This window comes from Perca fluviatilis, chromosome 13 (assembly GCF_010015445.1).
Source record: "Perca fluviatilis chromosome 13, GENO_Pfluv_1.0, whole genome shotgun sequence".
NCBI lineage: Eukaryota > Metazoa > Chordata > Actinopteri > Perciformes > Percidae > Perca > Perca fluviatilis.
The window spans coordinates 12,107,313-12,125,303 of record NC_053124.1 but is presented as its reverse complement, the minus strand read 5'-3'; the positions used below and the strand labels follow the sequence as shown (position 1 = coordinate 12,125,303).

General features: G+C 41.3%; 2 protein-coding genes across 3 annotated transcripts; one reads left to right on the top strand and one right to left on the bottom strand.

The window, feature by feature from the left end:
• Window positions 1-3,481: 3,481 nt before the first annotated feature.
• Window positions 3,482-5,378, top strand: smim12 (small integral membrane protein 12). Of its 2 annotated transcripts, none has more exons than XM_039820611.1 (2): window positions 3,482-3,638; window positions 4,763-5,378. In XM_039820611.1, the coding sequence occupies exon 2, from the start codon at window positions 4,791-4,793 to the stop codon at window positions 5,061-5,063; it is 273 nt and encodes a 90-aa protein (XP_039676545.1). In that variant the 5' UTR covers window positions 3,482-3,638; window positions 4,763-4,790; the 3' UTR covers window positions 5,064-5,378. The 2 variants fall into 2 exon arrangements, with proteins under 2 accessions (XP_039676545.1, XP_039676544.1); XM_039820610.1 differs by having other exon boundaries at window positions 3,491-3,644; window positions 4,763-5,377.
• An 8,797-nt stretch (window positions 5,379-14,175) lies between these two features.
• On the bottom strand, window positions 14,176-17,651 carry gja4 (gap junction protein alpha 4). Its single transcript, XM_039821207.1, has 2 exons — window positions 17,492-17,651; window positions 14,176-15,774 (listed from the first exon to the last, which is right to left on the bottom strand). Exon 2 carries the CDS (start codon window positions 15,763-15,765, stop codon window positions 14,635-14,637), a length of 1,131 nt encoding a protein of 376 aa, XP_039677141.1. The 5' UTR covers window positions 15,766-15,774; window positions 17,492-17,651; the 3' UTR covers window positions 14,176-14,634.
• Between the last annotated feature and the right edge of the window lie 340 nt (window positions 17,652-17,991).

Below are 17,991 nucleotides of genomic sequence, written 5' to 3'. Positions count from 1 at the left end.
TCTGCTTGATCACAGTCTACCTCAAGAGTCCTCCTGATTCTCCTCGTCTCTTTCCAAATCAGAGACAATCCATCAAATTCTCCTGTGCATCTTTTTTTTTTGCCCACATCTCACATCCTTCTCCTCCTTACCCCTCGCCCTCCCATCTTCATCTGAGGCTTAACTTAGCTGTGCCAAGTCCTTAAGCACACTTTTGTGTAACGTTCTCCCTGCCACCATCCGACACATCACCTGAACATGGATTTAGCGTCGCTTTCAAAACATTGAGTTTGGGGACTTACAAGTGTGGCCAAAAGTGCACCATACTTGAAGGTTTCAGCCCATAGAGAGCATCACAGCAGCCTTTTCCTGGCATATGCAGTGATTTAACCTAAGTCCTGATTGTCATTTCCTGTGTAATGAGGAAAATTTCCACCACTGACCATGCCTGACATCTGTAATTAACTTGGGCAAATAGAGCAGGCCTGTGGGGCTTCAGTTAGTGAGGATGCTACAATTTCACTCTGTCTGATTTGGATTGATAACATGGTTGTATTTTTACATAAAACTCTTGGCTAGTGCAGCTCTAAATCTCATTTACTAATAAGCAGGGGCTGATGAAATATTCCTGGCACTGCTAAAGTTGTTGGTAAAGCAGAACTGGCACTAATAATGTTGTTTTCCCGCAGGGGATGAGCACATTTCACTTTATCTGACAGGACTGATCAAATGCCAGTTCTGGCAACAACAAGATGGACAGCATAGAGGGAGGAACTGCTTAAAAGAATCATTTTGAAGCATAATCGCCCACACAGAATCCTCTTAATCACAATAATTTTAGCAGTCATTTGAAGTAATGATAACATAAAAATGTGGCTATAGCTCAAATTGTTTTAACTTTCTCCCTCTGCACATATGACCAATGACTCAGATCTGGTCATTGCTCCATGACAGGCTCCATTCCAACTGCTATAGATCACCCCTGTGCCCGGTACACTGCATGGTATAGTTTTGTGGAAAACTTTTTGGGTCTGGGGGCTGAAAAATCAGCGTCATCAATCAAATGGAGCCCTGCGAAGAACACTTACCGATTCACTACCCAGAAACTACAGTAGCATAATATCTTCCCTCGATAGTCATCGCTGTAATTTATGGTTTCCCGCTGGGTGGCTGAAATTTACACAAATTCTCTGCATCCCTCATAAACAGTTAAAGTAAACAAAAGCAGAACTTCTAAAACAGTTTGTGTCTTTATAGAGTTTACCTAGCCTGTGAAGGCCTCTCTGTCTTTATATGCAAAACTGCACTTTTAAACTAAAAAGAAAACTATCTTGGCACTTAAAGTGCTCATATTATGCTTTTTGGCTTTTCCCCTTTCCTTTATTGTGTTATATATCTTTTTGTGTGCACATTATAGGTTTACAAAGTGAAAAAGCCCAAAGTCCATCCCAAAGGGACTTACCATCTCCAACAGAAAACACTGTTCACAAACTGCTCCAAACAGCTCTATTGTAGTCCAGCCTTTACTTCAGAGAGGTAAAGGCTCTGGTTAAACTGGTTAAAAGAATTATGTTAATATTTAAATAACTAACCGTGAGAGTCTGGTACAGCCTGTACCTCTATAACTACACGTTATAATGCTCGCCTAGCTGCTTGCGTGGCACTCCCTCATACTCTGCTTCTGACTGGCTAGCAGTACTTACTGCGACTCCCAACAAAGATGGAACAGAAGTGAGATGCCTCACTCTGTAGCTAAAACAGAGTGCTCAACACACAGGGTGAAAAGAGGAGCTGCAGCAATGATAGTAGAGTACAACAAAAATATGGTGTTTTCTGAAAAAAAAACACATAAAACTATTCTGGTACAACCTCTAAATACAATTATGAACCTGGAAATGAGCATAATATGAGCACTTTAATAGGTTTGTTATCCATGAGGGGTAGCTCACGCGTATGACACAATACTGCTGACACATATGTCAGCCTTTCATGAGTATTCCTTGAGAGGAGGACTTTGTACAAGGATGCCATTGATGTTTGAACACAGAAAGAGATGGTACTTGTATGGCTTTTCAGGAAGGGACAAATGTACATGTATATAGAGCTGGGCAGCATAGAAAAAAAATCAAATATCACAATATTCTTTACCAAATATAACAATGTTGATTTTGCGGTAATATTGTAGGGTTGACTATTGGTGCTTTCACAAAATATTAACACAATGACAGTTTTGAGAAAATCTCCAATAATGTGGATACAATGACTAAGTGGGTAAAGGCAAATCATAAAACAGCTAGTAAGTCTGGTTCATCATTTTAATGCAACGCAGCCTTTAAAACCAGGAAAAGACAACACTTGCTTTTGAGGGTTATTTCATTATAACGTATTTGATTGTTCCACAGTTTAATGAGATATGCTTGAATAACATGTCATTTATTTTTGTGGGGTAATGGGAAAATGGTTGTTTCAGTTTTCAAAGGATAGACAAATAAGTAAATTACTTTATAAATGTTGCCATACTGTTATATTAACATAATATGTGATTAGTGGCTCACTAAGTCTGACCTCACCTTTCATTTCCTGTTGCAGTGAGTCCACATTAAATGATCTTTAAGTGAATGTATGTATTTTTTATTGTCTATAGTAATTATTGTAAAGTGCTGCACAATTTATTGGTAGAAGTAGAATTGTTAATTTACTTGTAAATGCATGTTTTGGCAGTCCTCATCTCAGAGTAGCGTACTATTTTTACCACTGGGTGGTGCAAAAGCACCGAGGAAAAACGCAGGTAAACCCTTCTTGGTCACAGCAAAGCGAGGCCCATCTGCGCTCTATGGTGGAGATTGAGGAAGCCAGAACTAGAGAAGTCATCATCTGTCCTGATTCTGCAGCTGCTCTGGAAACTTTAAGAGTAGGAAAATCTAAAGCTCGTCCTGACACTGTGAATGGTATCTTGAGCGTGTCACGCTGGGGTGGAGGGGGAATGAGCTGGACCACATTGCAAAGGAGAGCTTAAGCTTAAGAAGAGAAGTAGATGTTTATGTACCACTGTGGAGAGTGGAATGGAGAGAAAGAATTTAAGAGGGCTCAGTAAAAGAATGGCAGAGTGGGTGGGAAAAGGAAGTCAGGGGTAGATAGACACAACCTGAAGTTAGGAAAATATGTTTCTGTACTTCTCTGTCCCGTATTGACTCAGTTAAACTGTGTAGATTGAGGTTGGTACACTGTGGGCTAAATTAGTCTTTGTTGTAGGAAAACATGTATCTGGCTTGTGTGATGGGAGTCCCATGGCAGGAAGGCATGGTTTCCTAGAATGTAGGAAGTAGCTAGGGCAGTAAGACAAGTATTCTAGACTGGCAGGACTTGAGGCATTTTCTGTTGCATCTTTGTTTTGACACAGTGAGAAACTACAGCGCCCCCGTAAGAAACATCAACTTATCTCCAATGCAGTTCTTTAGTTCCAGCCGTTGACTGTTAATTTTTACAGTCTATGGTTCCTGCAAGTCACAGGACAGTATGGAAAAATGTAGTTCAAACTTTGACCTGTGCAGGTCAGTAATACGCTTAGCAGCGTTTACACTGCCGGGATTATAGAACAAGAAGAAGAAGACACACGGAAATTGCGTAGCTATATCCAGTGCTGCACCAACGTGCTAACGGTAAAGGTGAGTTAAGCTTTATGAATTAAACCAATGTCATCATCAAAATATTAGAGAGATAAACACCACACGGACGTCTTTCTAGTAAACCTAACGTTAGCGGGTGCAGTTTTAGCTATAGAGTGTCACAGCTCGGATTCTAACTAACGTTACTTATCAAGTTACTGTACAGCTACACGCAATGCCAAACTCCATATACATTTTGAACATTTAATTTCGCTTTTTATGTACAAAGTAAACCATACGACTTCGGACATAAATGAATGCCCCTTCCGAATCGAGAAGAACCGCTTTTCATTTCGGCAAGCAAGCAACCCGCGAACAAACGCAAATTATCCCAGAATTTTAACTTTTTAAATGTTAAAACATGTATCTAAATTCCCCTCCAAAAGGAACTTAGGGCTAAAGGTTGCAAGTTAACCTACGTGAAGACTAACGTTATGTTGTGCGCATGGAAATAAAATGGATTCATTCATTCTATGGTTATGCTACTTGTTTCAGCTGTTTGTATTTTATTTTTTTTAAACTGTGGTTACCTGTATTCGGACTTTAACTTTTGGAACCCCTTGCTCTGGTCTCGTTAAATCCGCCATTCGTTTTGTAAGCTAGCTAGCTCTATGTATTTGTTTGTAGCAAAGGACAGATGAGAAGGGCAGATAGCAGGCCTTTATGTTTGGTGTCTGCCTGACTTCCTCCGTGTGGCATACATCCGTGTGTGACAACACAGTTCTGTATGTACAGTGAATTTCAGACATCTCTGGTATCAACACAATTAAAAGTGGACCCTGCTAAATTCTTTTCAGCTCTAATGAAGACTATCATTATCTCACTAGTTTTAAATGGATTTAAAATGTAAAAAAATAAATAAAAAAAAAGCCTTTTTATTAATTATGTTCTCTCCCCTAATGTTTGGAATCTGATGGAACAGAAAGTTGTTTAAGTGATATATGTACTTTCATGTTGTAGTCTTCTTGAATGCAGTTATATGTTAGCATGGGTATATAAATTCACTTTTATGTGCAAATAGCTCTCACTTTTCCCTCTTACTAGAACACTGTAACCAATCTGTAATTGTACTGTAAGATAAAATACACAAACAGCTTAATTATTCTCCCCCTATGTAGCACCCGGGAGCGGAAGCGGTGTGCAGTCATGTGGCCTCTAGTTTGGACGGCGGTACGGACCTATGCCCCTTATGTGACCTTCCCTGTTGCCTTTGTGGTGGGGGCAGTGGGCTACCACCTGGAGTGGTTTATCAGGGGGACCCCTAAACCTCGAGAGGAGAAGAGCATCCTGGAACTGAGGGAGGACAGGAAGCTGCAGGAACAAGAGGGCATGGACAGCACCCAGGTGCTTAGCCTGAAAGAGAAACTGGAGTTCACACCTAGAGCAGCTCTGAACAGGAACAGACCGGAAAAGAGCTAACCTGTGTTGGTGTGAGAGACTTGCGTTTACCCTTTCTCAGCAGGAGGCTAATTCATTGGAGGCAAAAGGGGGTGAACCAGAAGGCAAAATACACCCTTTCTTCCCGTTTACCTCAGCCATACATCCTCACTAATGCATCAGCTTGCCTGTGTAAATATTTGCTACTTTTAAGAAGCTAGAGGGTAATTAAAAAACACATACTTTCACCAAGTCAAATACAGCTTATATGTGCTGTATGTAGGGCTGGGCAATATATCGATATTATATCGATATCGTGATATGAGACTAGATATAGTCTTAGATTTGGGATATCGTAATATCGTGATATGACTTAAGTGTTGTTTTTCCTGGTTTTAAAGGCTGCATTGCAGTAAAGTGATGTACTTTTCTGAACTTACCAGACTGTTCTAGCTGTTCTATTATTTGCCTTTTTCCCACTTAGACATTATGTCCACATTACTGATGATTATTTATCTAAAATCTAAGTGTGAAGATATTTTGTTAAAGCCCCAATTGTCAACCCTAGAATATCGCCTAGATATCGAGGTATTTGGTCATGAATATCGTGATATCTGATTTTCTCCATATCGCCCAGCCCTATCTGTATGTGATTATTTGACTTTCCCCTTGATGTCGTACATGCCTGTTCGTGCATTGATCAATAACTAAACTAATACACTATAATTAAAACACCTCAAATATGGACAGGGTTTGATGGGAATCTGTAATTTTCTGTTTTATTTATGGCACAAATGTTATTGTGTCCCTGCTTTTAAATCCCACACAAACAGTGCAAGAGATGGCCAAAATGCAAATCATTTCCATGTTCCAAGCCAGTCAAAGAGTTTCTCTTTTTAATCATTTCTGTATGATGAGAAAGGACTTCTGATTGTTAACATAAAAGCAGAGGAAGAGAAACAGGTCTTTGTTGTAGTTTTTTTTTTATTTATTTTTTTAAATCATGTAACTTTTGATGGTATGTGACAAAATAAGCCAACAGTGTGGGAGGTCTCTCAGGAAGTTTAAGCTGCTTAGTCCTATTGTCTGGAACATCTACATAATACTTTCATTTTAGAAAGTCTGGACGGTCTGTGATGAATATGATGAATAAAGGAAATTGCATGCTACTGTATATAGGCTATACTTTTTGACATCACCACTTCCCGCTACTGATTTCTCAAACAAAGTTTCAGTTTTAGTCACTTGTGTTTCACCCTCATTGTTTTACATTCAGGTCCGCACAAATATCCGATCCCACTTGATAATGAAACACTGCTGCCAAGCCAAGGACAAAAAGTAACATCAAAGTCACAGGAAGGAAGTAATGACTCTGCTCATTCAGCTTCAACAAGGAAATTATTTTTGAAGGGAACGCCATAGACAAAGCGATAATCAATGGGGGAAACCCCCAACTCATTACACTTTTGAAATTTGGTGTGTGGACAATACTGTGTTCTACTTCTGGTATGATATAAAAAGGATAAGTAAAAAAAATAAAAAGAACAATCCATTTGAAAAGTCTGGAATTTTCCAGTTCTTCAAAGCTGCCTTAACATATTTCTGCGTCTGTTGTCTGAGCTACAAGTCCTTAACCAAGCCCAAACCTCCGAAAGTACAGGCTCATTCACAGATAGCTATATGATCAAGTGTTTTTAAGATGAACCATACGATACGCCCATCCTGAATATGAAGTCAATTTCAGATACAAATGGTCCCTTTGCTGGTAGATATGATGATTTTAGATTTAGAAGTTGTAGGTTCATGAGAAATCTTTACAACCCAAATATGGGGCAATTATCACAATTTAATTTTCACAATACCAGGTTTTAGGATAAAATACACAAAATGAAATAGGTACCTTTTACAAAAAGAACCAACCCTTAATAGACAAACTTTCAAAAGGCCAATGGAACCACAATACATGACATTATAACGTAATGATCAAATTTAACATCAATCAAACGTATACTCATTTTAAATTGGATTTTAATTCATAAACTAAAGGTACATTATTTAACTAACATTGTTTGCAAAACATAATGACACTAGTAACAAGGTAACAGCACACACAAAATGCCACTCATGCCCATGAATCTATTGCCCCAGTGCATGCTGGGGAGGCTACCCAGGTCACAAATAAGGCTACGTTCAGACTGCAGGCAAAAGTGGAGTCAAGTGACCAGGTCAGACTTCTTCAGAAGTAGTGTGAACACTCAAATCTTGCCCAGATCAGATTTTTTCAAATCAGTTTTAGACCACTTCCATATGTGGTCCTGAATCAGACCCAGGTCTGTTTTTTTTCCCAATGTGAACAACCAAGGTGGATTTGATGAGACTTTTACGTCAATCTACATCGACATTTGTCACAATTATGCACCGGCAGGAGTTAGCCCTTGACACAGACAGTAAAATTAAAAACTTGACTAGGCCTACAAAATAAAGAACAGTGATGGAGCAAGTCAATGGAGGGAGAGTGAGGTGTTAGACCTAATTACTGTATGGGGAGATACTTAAATTCAATCAAAACTAGAAGGATCATACCTTAACCACTCCATTTTTGAAAACATAGCAAACTATATGGAAATCCACACAGACCTCTGTAGTGAATATGCAGCCATAACCCCACAAAAGGCCAAAATAGCCAATTTGTCTCTCTTTCTCTTCATTCTTCTCCTCCTCAGCACCTGCTCATTAATGTTACGGCTGCCATTACACAAACATTTTGAAATAAAAGTGAAAATGCTTCTTCCATAACCTCCCTAACTTTAGTGTAACAGCGTGCTGCGTCTGATGTCATCGTTATTGTTCTTTTGCGCATGCAGGTCAGTTCGAAACCGCAAACAGTTCACACTGGAATCTGATATAGGCCACATTTTAAAAGGTAATTTGAACAGCCAAACAAAAAATCGGATGTGAGCAAAAAAAAATCTGAATTAAGCATTGAGACTTGTAAGTGCAGCACTCAGCCAATTATATGAGTGCTGATCATAGTAACTCTACTCATGTTACCGTTATTTCAAAATAAGAGCAGACTGTTCCTTCTAATATTAATCAAACAATCTTTTAACAGCTTCAACCGACCCAGTTTGTTGGATGAGAACGAACAGGAACATTTTAGTCTGCAATAGTTAAGACACGTTTGAGGAACAGGGCCTATCACAGGTGAATCTGCATTTGCGCAGTGTGTGAATAACTCATCTTATTTATGCATTTATATACAGATTGCATGTTGGTCTTGGTGCTATCTGTCATTGCTTTTAATTTTATGACTAAAGAGCTACATGTACAACAACACAGATGTGAAACATTCCATTTGATACAGGCCATTAGCAGAACAACATGAAGCTAAAATTGGCGTATCCTTTTAAGGGCCACTTCCATAACTTTATCTCCCAGTCCATCAGCAATGTCACATATTTTTTTTTATAGTATTCCAACAAAAACAGTGATTTACTTCCATACCCTGGGGACTTTCCCTTTGTGATAAATACAAGTCATGATTAAGAATATGGTATGCTTATTTAGGATAATATAGTTATGAAAGAATAATCATGGAGACTGCCGCTCAACACGAGCACTTTGGTGATGTTGCCTGTACCCGATTTTACTTTTTGGTCTCCCTGTGTAGGCAGAAAGAGGGAAAAGTTCCCACAAATTCAATCGAGAAAATCTTTATCATCCTCGTTATTAAAACAAGAGAAGTGATGTGGTCAGGGAACAAAGACTTTAATAAGAATCCACCATCGATTGAAGATGGAGAAGTTACTGGTGTCGTAAAATGCTACAAAATGAGAAAACTTTATGAAGCTTTTTAAATCCGACACGTGATATCTCACATGCACTTAGAGAGAACTCTAATCATTATTTTGTTGACACTTTTACTCCAGTCCCGCAGCCTTTCCTGCATTAAATAATGAAGCAGAAAGGTCCATCTCTCCCGTGCCTCAGGAGCTCTCTTAATGGATGAAAAGCTTTTCCAGTGTGCCAGGATTAAGTTCTGCTGCGTTACCCTGCCAGCTAGTGAACTGGGGAAAGATTATGAGGCCCAGATTTACATTGGCCCATGATTGGTGAATGCTGTGCTATCGGCAGTCATCAGCTTGTACTCCCCTCTTAAGTTCGCTATCAGAACGAGCCGCTCCGCTCCGGTGAGCCCGCTTGTGCATGTTCAGAGAGGCAATTACTTCAAGCTGGTGGAAGTTTCCATCTGAAACTAGTAAGGATGGAGACGTGGAGGTGCAACTAAATTATACTGAAAGTTAACAAGGAGTGTGTGGTGTGTTTAGGTGTGTAAAAGGTGTGTGTGTGTGTGTGTGTGTCCTCCTGGGAACAATCAGAGGACAGGTCGGCTGCTAACAATGGCCCAGAACTGGACAGTACTGTGGGAACCGAGCACCGAGGCTCCTGGGAAAGGGGAGGAGGGATGTTGGAGGTGCTCTATTGTTCTTGTTGGATGATGGGGATAATGGGTGCGGGTGATGCTGGCTTTTTTAAAGGAGGTCCAATCCAACATCCTGAGTGGACAGGCCGGAGACGGTGTTCCCTTTGCTGCAGGAACAATAGAGCTGTCTGCCTGCTGGAAGGGCACCATATCCCCTATTAAACAACCACACACACACACACACACACACACACACACACACACACACACACACACACACACACACACACACACACACACACACACACACACACACACAGAGAACCAGGAATACAGGTATTGCTGTGTATTAAATTTATACACAGACAAGAAGCTTAAACATCCGCAACAACCGCTGTTTCAGAAAGGTTTCCATCCAGTAAAACAATTCCATTCTTTCAAATTAAAAGGGCTGATTATCCACGGTAAATACTTGCTACACAGTTTCAATATTAAGTCCCTCTTATTATCTCTAAAAGATAATCAGGATGGTTGCATTCTCTATGTATTAAACTTGAAAGCTGCATCAATTGTTCTTTTGATTGTTCAGTTTTTGTGGTGAACATGTTGCCTATTTACACTTCCAGCAGACACTGAGCAACATTAGCATTCATTTAGAGTCGTGTTTCTGGCCATTATTCACTTTTTGGTCTCCGCCGCCGACTCTTACTTGCTTATTAACTTGCTACAGTACACACTTTACCATGTTCACCAGATAGTTACTAACTTTGTCTGTTGTTTGGTTCTAGGCAGGTAGCATAGTGTCTGTTTAGCAGAGCATTTTCACCGTAAACAGCTGGAATTGATGAGAGCAATGAGAGTGAACCAAAACAGTATGGTTGTGAGACGTACAACCAAAACAATGAGCGGAAAGACGCTAAAACGCTTCACTGAGCTAAAGGGGGACTGTAGAGTTGGACAATAATTCTTTGTGGGTTGGTCCCTGCGACCAACCCATTTCACATCACATTTAGTCATCTGACTTATTGTTAATGTAAATATATTGGTTAGTGCAGCTCTGAATTAAACACCCAGACTTTTAGACAGAAGACTCCACTCTCCTCAAAACAGTCGTAAAATTCTACCTGGAATTCAGCTCGACAAACAACAGCTGACGAGATACAACCAAATTAACATGCTCTCTCTCTCTCTCTCTCTCTCTCTCTCTCTCTCAGCTATAAGTGGTACCAGCCCTCTCAATTGACTCCAGCCGCACAGATGGCACTTTGCCCATTTCCCTCATCCTTCACTGGCCTTTGATGGGCCGGCCGCGACATTAGGTCAACAAAACACAGGGGACCTGGAACAAAACAATGCAACAATGCCCACTGCAGCCCAATTGTCAGGGTGAACAATCCCAAACGACCAATCCTGCGGGGATAAACAATACTGGAACAGGAAACAGATACAGACCCACTTCCTATCCAGAGTTTAAATTTAGGAACTGCTCAAAGCATTTTTGTCTTGTTTTGCCCAAATTATGGACTGGGGTGCTTGGATGTGACATTGTTATGGATACGGAGAAAGCTGTGTGTTGGTATATTGTGTGTGTGTGTGTGTGTGTGTGTGTATGCTGAGCAAAACAAAGGGAGTTGGCACACTCAACGCCGTGTGCCTTTCACATGTACACACACTATAACATCAACACTAAAACCCAAAAGTGGTCTTTGCTGTGCCAGGCACATTATTTCCAATTACAGCCAAATAAAGAGATCTTACATAACTTTGCAACCTCATTCACCCTGTCGCTTGCTATTTTAAGCCCTGCTGCTGGTCACTTGTTTGTGTGTGTGTGTGTGTGAGAAAGACAGTTTTCGTGAGGAGTTCATGTTGGTCCTAAGTTTTTGTGTGTGTGTGTGTGTGTGTGTGTGTGTGTGTGTGTGTGTGTGTGTGTGTGTGTGTGTGTGTGTGTGTTTGTGTGTGTGTGTGAGAGAGAGCTTTCTCTGCCTTTTCAGGATGCACCCTAGAGATACACAGGGCTTTTGGCAGTACAGCTGGCAGGAAGTTTCACAACAGAGCAACCCATTTTGGACAGGCCTGGCACATAGGTGGGTCTTTAAAGACCCTCCGGAGCCCGGTGAAGGGCACAGCTGTAAGGCCTTTCCTAAAGGATAGTTGCCTGTGGGCTCCAGCAGGTCTTATAAAAGGCCAAGTGTCATGCCCATGTCCATGTCATGCTACTTGACAGCTCTTTGAACTGCTTTTTCACTCTAAAAGATTGTGTGCTGTAGTGGGTGTGTCCATCTGTGTGCACACTCATTCACCAAACGGAGATATTGTCTTTGTGTGTGATCAGCGGCATGTGGCTTCACCAACAGAGTGAGGAAATGCATCAGCAGTGACTTCAACAATGTCAGGAAACGCTGAAACGCAGCTGATCCCAGAGGTTGCATGTATAACCGTTAAGGATGACCTGTCACACAGATTGGGGTCTTCCCTGCTAATGACTCCCACGTTTATTTGCACAGCTTTACACAAACAAATATCTCCATTGTCAAGTTTTTATTTTTTTATTATTGGAATATCCTCTGAAAGCAGTTTGTGTCCGATTGGATTGCCTGAAGTTTGGGAAATAGTCTAGACGTGAATATTAGGTAATCAAACTAATGGATGTGACTAAGAAACAGTTAGTTCCTGACAGAGGAAGATGTAGTCAGAACATTACTTTCACCTGCACTGTTAGGGGGCTTGAGAGGAGGAACGTTATTTCTCTGGAGGTTAGATATCGGCTGTAGAGAAAAAAATGGCTGTTGAGCTGCAAATAACCTGGGAAGTTGTTTTCATCTCGGAGGTTTATATTTGCTTCACTGAACAGGAGGTGTAGGTTTACTCTGTGGAAAGAATAGAGCAGGGCGTTGGGCTTCTCCGGCTTTATGGGCTATAAGGAAGATGAATGTAAAAGGGAGCTTGCTGTTCCGCTGCTGGCTTTGGTTGGCAGCAGAGGGCTGATACGGGACGCCCCGTGCAATCTGTTTCGTGACCCCCTTGGCTTTTTGTGAAAACACACACACACATGAACATTCTTGTGGACACGTGCGCACAAGTGCACACACATGCACCCACCCACCTGCACTGAGATAACAAGACTGCACGGGAATGCCAGCCAAGTTCTAGTGGACAGGCATCGAACTGGGCAGCTTCAGCAGGATCCGTTTGGATTGTTCTCTCAACAGTATCTGCCAATTTATCCTTGACACAGGGAGAGGCTGCCCACAATAACAACACATTCCACTCTGAGGACAGAGAAACAATTTTCTTATTATTATTAGACCATAAAACATTTTGATCAAACTGCAGCAAAAAAAAAAAGTCTTTTTAATTTCTGTTCTTCAGCTGCTTGTTGCAGTTCTTGTTTGGCCTCACACCGTTCAAGCAGTTTGTTTTATGAGAACCTGTCTCACTTGGATTTCCCATAAACCCCCTTTCCTGCTATAGATAACTGCATATCGTCATGGAGACAGTTCGGTAAATTGCTGGAAATGAGCGCTGTATTGCAGAGCGCTGTGGCTGCAGCCCTGAAAAGACTTATGGCTACATTCATTCGGAGCCTGGGCGAGCACCTTTCTCGACGGTGCTGGATTTTATCAATCGCACTCCAAGAAAACAGCGTTAACATTCAGGACTCCCCAGGGGATATTAAATAGAGCCAGCATAAAGTGCTGTTCCATATTGTATGAACTTTTAACTGCTATATAATTGATGCCTTTTTTTCCCTTTACATCCAGAGCTACAGATTTGAAAACAGCCATTAAATCAAAGTTATTTCCCCCTCAGAAGGTTATGCTCATGATACCCTGTGAGGCTCATCCACTTCTCCACACCTCCATCCTTATTATTCCCAAAGAGCTTTATCTTGAGTGATTCAGAGCCTCCGTATTGTGACAGCATTTGGATAGAGCTTGAACACAGAAGCACTACACACCTCAGAGACATTTTGCTCACACAGAAATCAAATTCTATATTCAGAAAGGAAAAGGGATTAAAACCATCCTGTTCACGAGAGATCAACTAGTATGGAACGTAGTATCTGTATAGGATCTGTAGTATATTTTGTATGACAGGAAAAATGTGGTATGTCATATGATACATTGATAATTACACCATAATTCGACAATGCCATCATAGATTTATGGTACTTTAAGCTTTATTTTACACAAAATATAAATATTAACACTTCATAATACCTTGAACATTAAATACAGTTTTCACATAATAAGTCATTTCCTTTCATTTAGTTTGCACATTTCTGTACCGCTTTCAGTCCATTCAATATGCAATCAAAGATGCATCCTTTAAGTTCTCTCTCAAGCTCGAAAAAGGTTTGGATTTTCAAACTGGATTCTTGTCTTTCCTCCATTATTCAGCTCTCATACTCTAGTATGCACTGGTCCTCTCTCTCTCCCTCTTTCTTCATAGCTAAATTACTATGGTTACTGGCAATGATAAGCCATTTACCATCCCAGAATTCCTCTGGTTTGGCTTCTCCTAACCCATGTCTTCCCCAGTCTGCATCCCCGTGTCCCTCAAGTGACCAAAACTCACTGGGTGAAAGGGGAAAAGTACATTGTGTGTGTGCATGCATGCATACATGCCTGCGTCCAAGCAGCCATTATCCTCTTGGGAGCAGAGCAGGATCCAGAGACCAGTACATTCCACAGTGTGGACAGAGCCATGGGAGAGAGAGAGAGGAGAAGAAGGGGGTTTCAAAGAACTCCAGGGGTGCAAATCTCAGAGGAATATGCTTAAATCTGGTTGTACTGCATACTCTCCCATACACACTCACACAATATCCCTAGCCCCTCTGCAGACCTCCTGTTGCACAGGTTGTTTTTTTTCCACACTGTCACATTCAGCAGTAAAAGCCTTACAATGTGACATCAAGGCATCTTATGACTGCCATCGCCTCTCATTGTGGAGTCTCATTTTCTTTGCCTTGGGGAGCGTTTTGAAAATGTCCATTTATCTGGTAAATCTCGGTCTGCCTGCCTCTTAGGCATCAAGTTCACAGTGCAATAGTTGTTCTTTGTTTGGGCTCTCACTGTGCACCCCCGACAGTCAAGTGTCATGTGCAGGATAGGTTGAAAAAACCAAAAGACTCAGAAACCAAACAAAGCTCTCATGGTCTTAAGCACATCACCACATCTGACTGGGTCATACATAATGCTTCTGCTTTGAGTGTCCCTTATGGGTAACCTTTGTGTTCTTCCCAGTGTGCTGTGCGTGTTTCTTATAATGGACTCTAGGGGAATGGGTTGTCTTCATAGCCCCCATGCAGTTCACATAACTGGGAAGCAGGTCAGTCCCAGCCTCCCCAGGTCCCCAGTTCACTTCTATCGCCAGATCCCCGTAGCTCTCACAGGGGTTGGGGTAGCACACAGCCTCACCCTGCACAGGGAGGTTAACATGGCCCCCTGCTTTGTAAGACTGCGACGCATCCGTTTGGAGTTCTGGAGCCTCCTGTCGGGCCGGTAGCTGCTCTGACCGAGGTAGGTAGCCTTGTCGCTGGGCGCGGTAGCGTTTCTCCAGCCGATGGGAGACGGCAAGCTGAAGGAGGTGGAGCAGCTCGACGAGGTTGAGGAGCAGGGAGATGGCAGCGATCACCTGAGTGTAGATGGTGAAGATGGTCTTCTCCGTGGGTCGAGAGACAAAGCAGTCCACGGTGTGAGGGCAAGGGAACACCGTGCACTCAAACTTTGCTGCGATGAAGAAGCCATCGTAAAGGAACCACAGCCCTAGGATGAAGCCAACTTCTAGGAGGACTTTTAACAGGATGCTGAATACATACGCACACAGCAACCTGCCTTTCAGTTTAGGAGCCTCAAGAGGAGCCTTGTCAGCTTTTCTACCTTTACCACCGCCCTCTTGTTTCTCCTTCTCTTCTGCATTATCTTCAGTCACGTTGTTATTGTCCCTCTTACCTCCGCTAACACCTTGTTCCGCCTCCTTCTCATCCTCCTCTTTTTTCTTGTCCTTTCCAGCCCTTAAAGCCACATAGCCAAAGTAGAAGATCGTCGGCGTGGAGACGAAGATGACTTGGAGGACAAAGTAGCGAAAGTGGGAGATGGGGAAGGCTTTGTCGTAGCACACGGCAGTGCAGCCAGGTTGTCGCGTGTTGCAGACAAAGTCCGCTTGCTCGTCATCCCAGGCAGATTCGGCGGCCGTTCCCAGTATCAGCATGCGAAACAGGAAGAGCACGGTAAGCCAGACGCGGCCAACACCTGTCGAATACTCCTGACCCTCCTCCAGCAGGTGCTCAAGAAAGGACCAGTCAGCTCTGGACATCCTCTGCTCCTAAGAGGGACAGTTTGGTAGATGTCGGATGGATGAACAGATGGGAGAGAATGAGAGAAAGTTTGAAAAATAATGATTTTGTATCGGGTGCCTGGACCCCGCATTACCTGCCTTCACGTCTAGTTGTGGTTGTTATTCAGGTCATTTAGTTTATCCACCTTTTCATTTACTGCTCCATTGATGAACAGATTGGCTTGAATGTGCCACTTTACACCTAATTGATAGATTTCATTTCATTTTTATTAACGCACAGCTAATACGCGTGTTCAATGATTCATAAAAGGAAAAAATTAGCTGAGTTTCTCCAAACTTTTCAGTATAATGGCATCTTTCTTTACTGGGGCACACATGTATCTGGCCACAGCCCCCCCTCCCATCCCCCCATTAGTTCTTCCATGAGCTCACACCGTCGTTAGGGTGGTCTCCAACTCCTCATCAAGATGTGAAAACAACAAGGCCCCCCCATACCCTTAAATGAACTAAAACAAAAACACATGGTACTAAAGTGTAACATTTCATATGAAAGGAAATAGTGTACGCTTTCCTTGTTCGCAATAAAACTGGAGTGAATGAGTCCAAGAGAGGCCACTTAAACTTTTACATTATACAGCATTATTATATACATTTACTTCTCTAATTGAATTTATGAACCAATTAAAGCTGAGTCAATTCATACAGCGACTGATTTCATAACTGTATTGGGTTGGGGGTGATGGAGGTTGAAAGTCAGTGAGCTCAATGACACACGCGCAGACACACACACACACACACACACACACACACATACACACACACACACACACACACACACATCTGAATAAACATCCTGTGTGGGTGGGAGAGTTTAGGCACTGCTGTGACACTTGTCCATTTGTTTAGACTTTGTTTTTTGTTATTTCTTTCCCACTGAGATAAGAAAACTTCCTAATAGGGCAAATACAAAGTCTCCTGGCAGGATGAGACAAGACAAAGGCCTGCCAGGGACTCTGGACTGATAGTATTGTACATAATATATGAATATTGAGTGTCTTTAATCTTTTTAATCTTCGTCTTTGATCTTCAATGAACATATCAAAGAACTAACATACTAGTAATAGGTCACCATACGAGATAGAAAAAATAGCATGGAATATGATTGTAAACTCCATATGATGTGTATATACATATATCGTAGTATAAAATACAATGAAACACTATAACCAAGAAATCATTAGTCTAAAGTCTAGTTTTAAAGTAATTTTTACCCTTATTATTGACATATTTGAAGTTATTATATTTTTTATTTAAACCATATGGAATATATGTAAAAAAAAAACTAAAAAAAAACATCTGCAACAAGGCAGGCTAAATAAATTAATAATCATAAAACTCAATATTTAAAAACCACAGATTCAGTATCATGTATAGTGAAAAAACTAATGAAATATAATAGAGATTCAGAAGTTTATCCTCTTATTCACTTTAGAAATACAGAAGGTGATGAAATAATAACACAAAAGTACTACCAAAAGTCAAAAAAATGAGGCGTTCAAGGCACTGTAAACCCAATATCTGAACAATACACTTGTTGACAACTATTGAGAACCACAGGGACATGTGATTATGCCCTCATTACACAATATAGCCTAAAAGTTTTTATATATATATATTATTTGATGGGGCAACATTAGCAATCCTAATCTGTTTGTTTATGTTCGCAATTGGAAACGATTCTTACCTTTCTCTCTCGTGAAGCGGGGTCTGTCTCCTTACTGGCGGACTGGTCTGCGCACTAACAGTCTACTTTTTGAATGCCTCCCTCCGCTCCTCACAGCAGCGGTCTGCAGCACGACTGTGCTTGTGTTTGCCTTCCTTAAAAAGAATCGATGTAATCGGAAAAAAGTAGGGAGAACTTTCCCATGGCTGCTTCACTGGCCCTCCCTCGGGGTCTTCGTCCAGGAAATGGGATGGATGAACCCAAAGTAGCTCGGGTTGAATGTGCTTTGTTTAAAGACGACCAATTTGCATTAATTAAACGGGAGTATCGCTTACTTCGCTTAATTAAAAGGTTAGAGGTAGCCTAAAGAAGCTTAAGAAGTCGAGGCAAGAATGGACAATATATCCTACTGGAAAGAGTGAGATGGTCTTAAATGTCGTGTTTTAAAAGGGGGGAAAGGAACATTTTAAGTCAGTCAGTGCAGCACTTTTATAATAAATAAACCCATAATCACAGCAGCA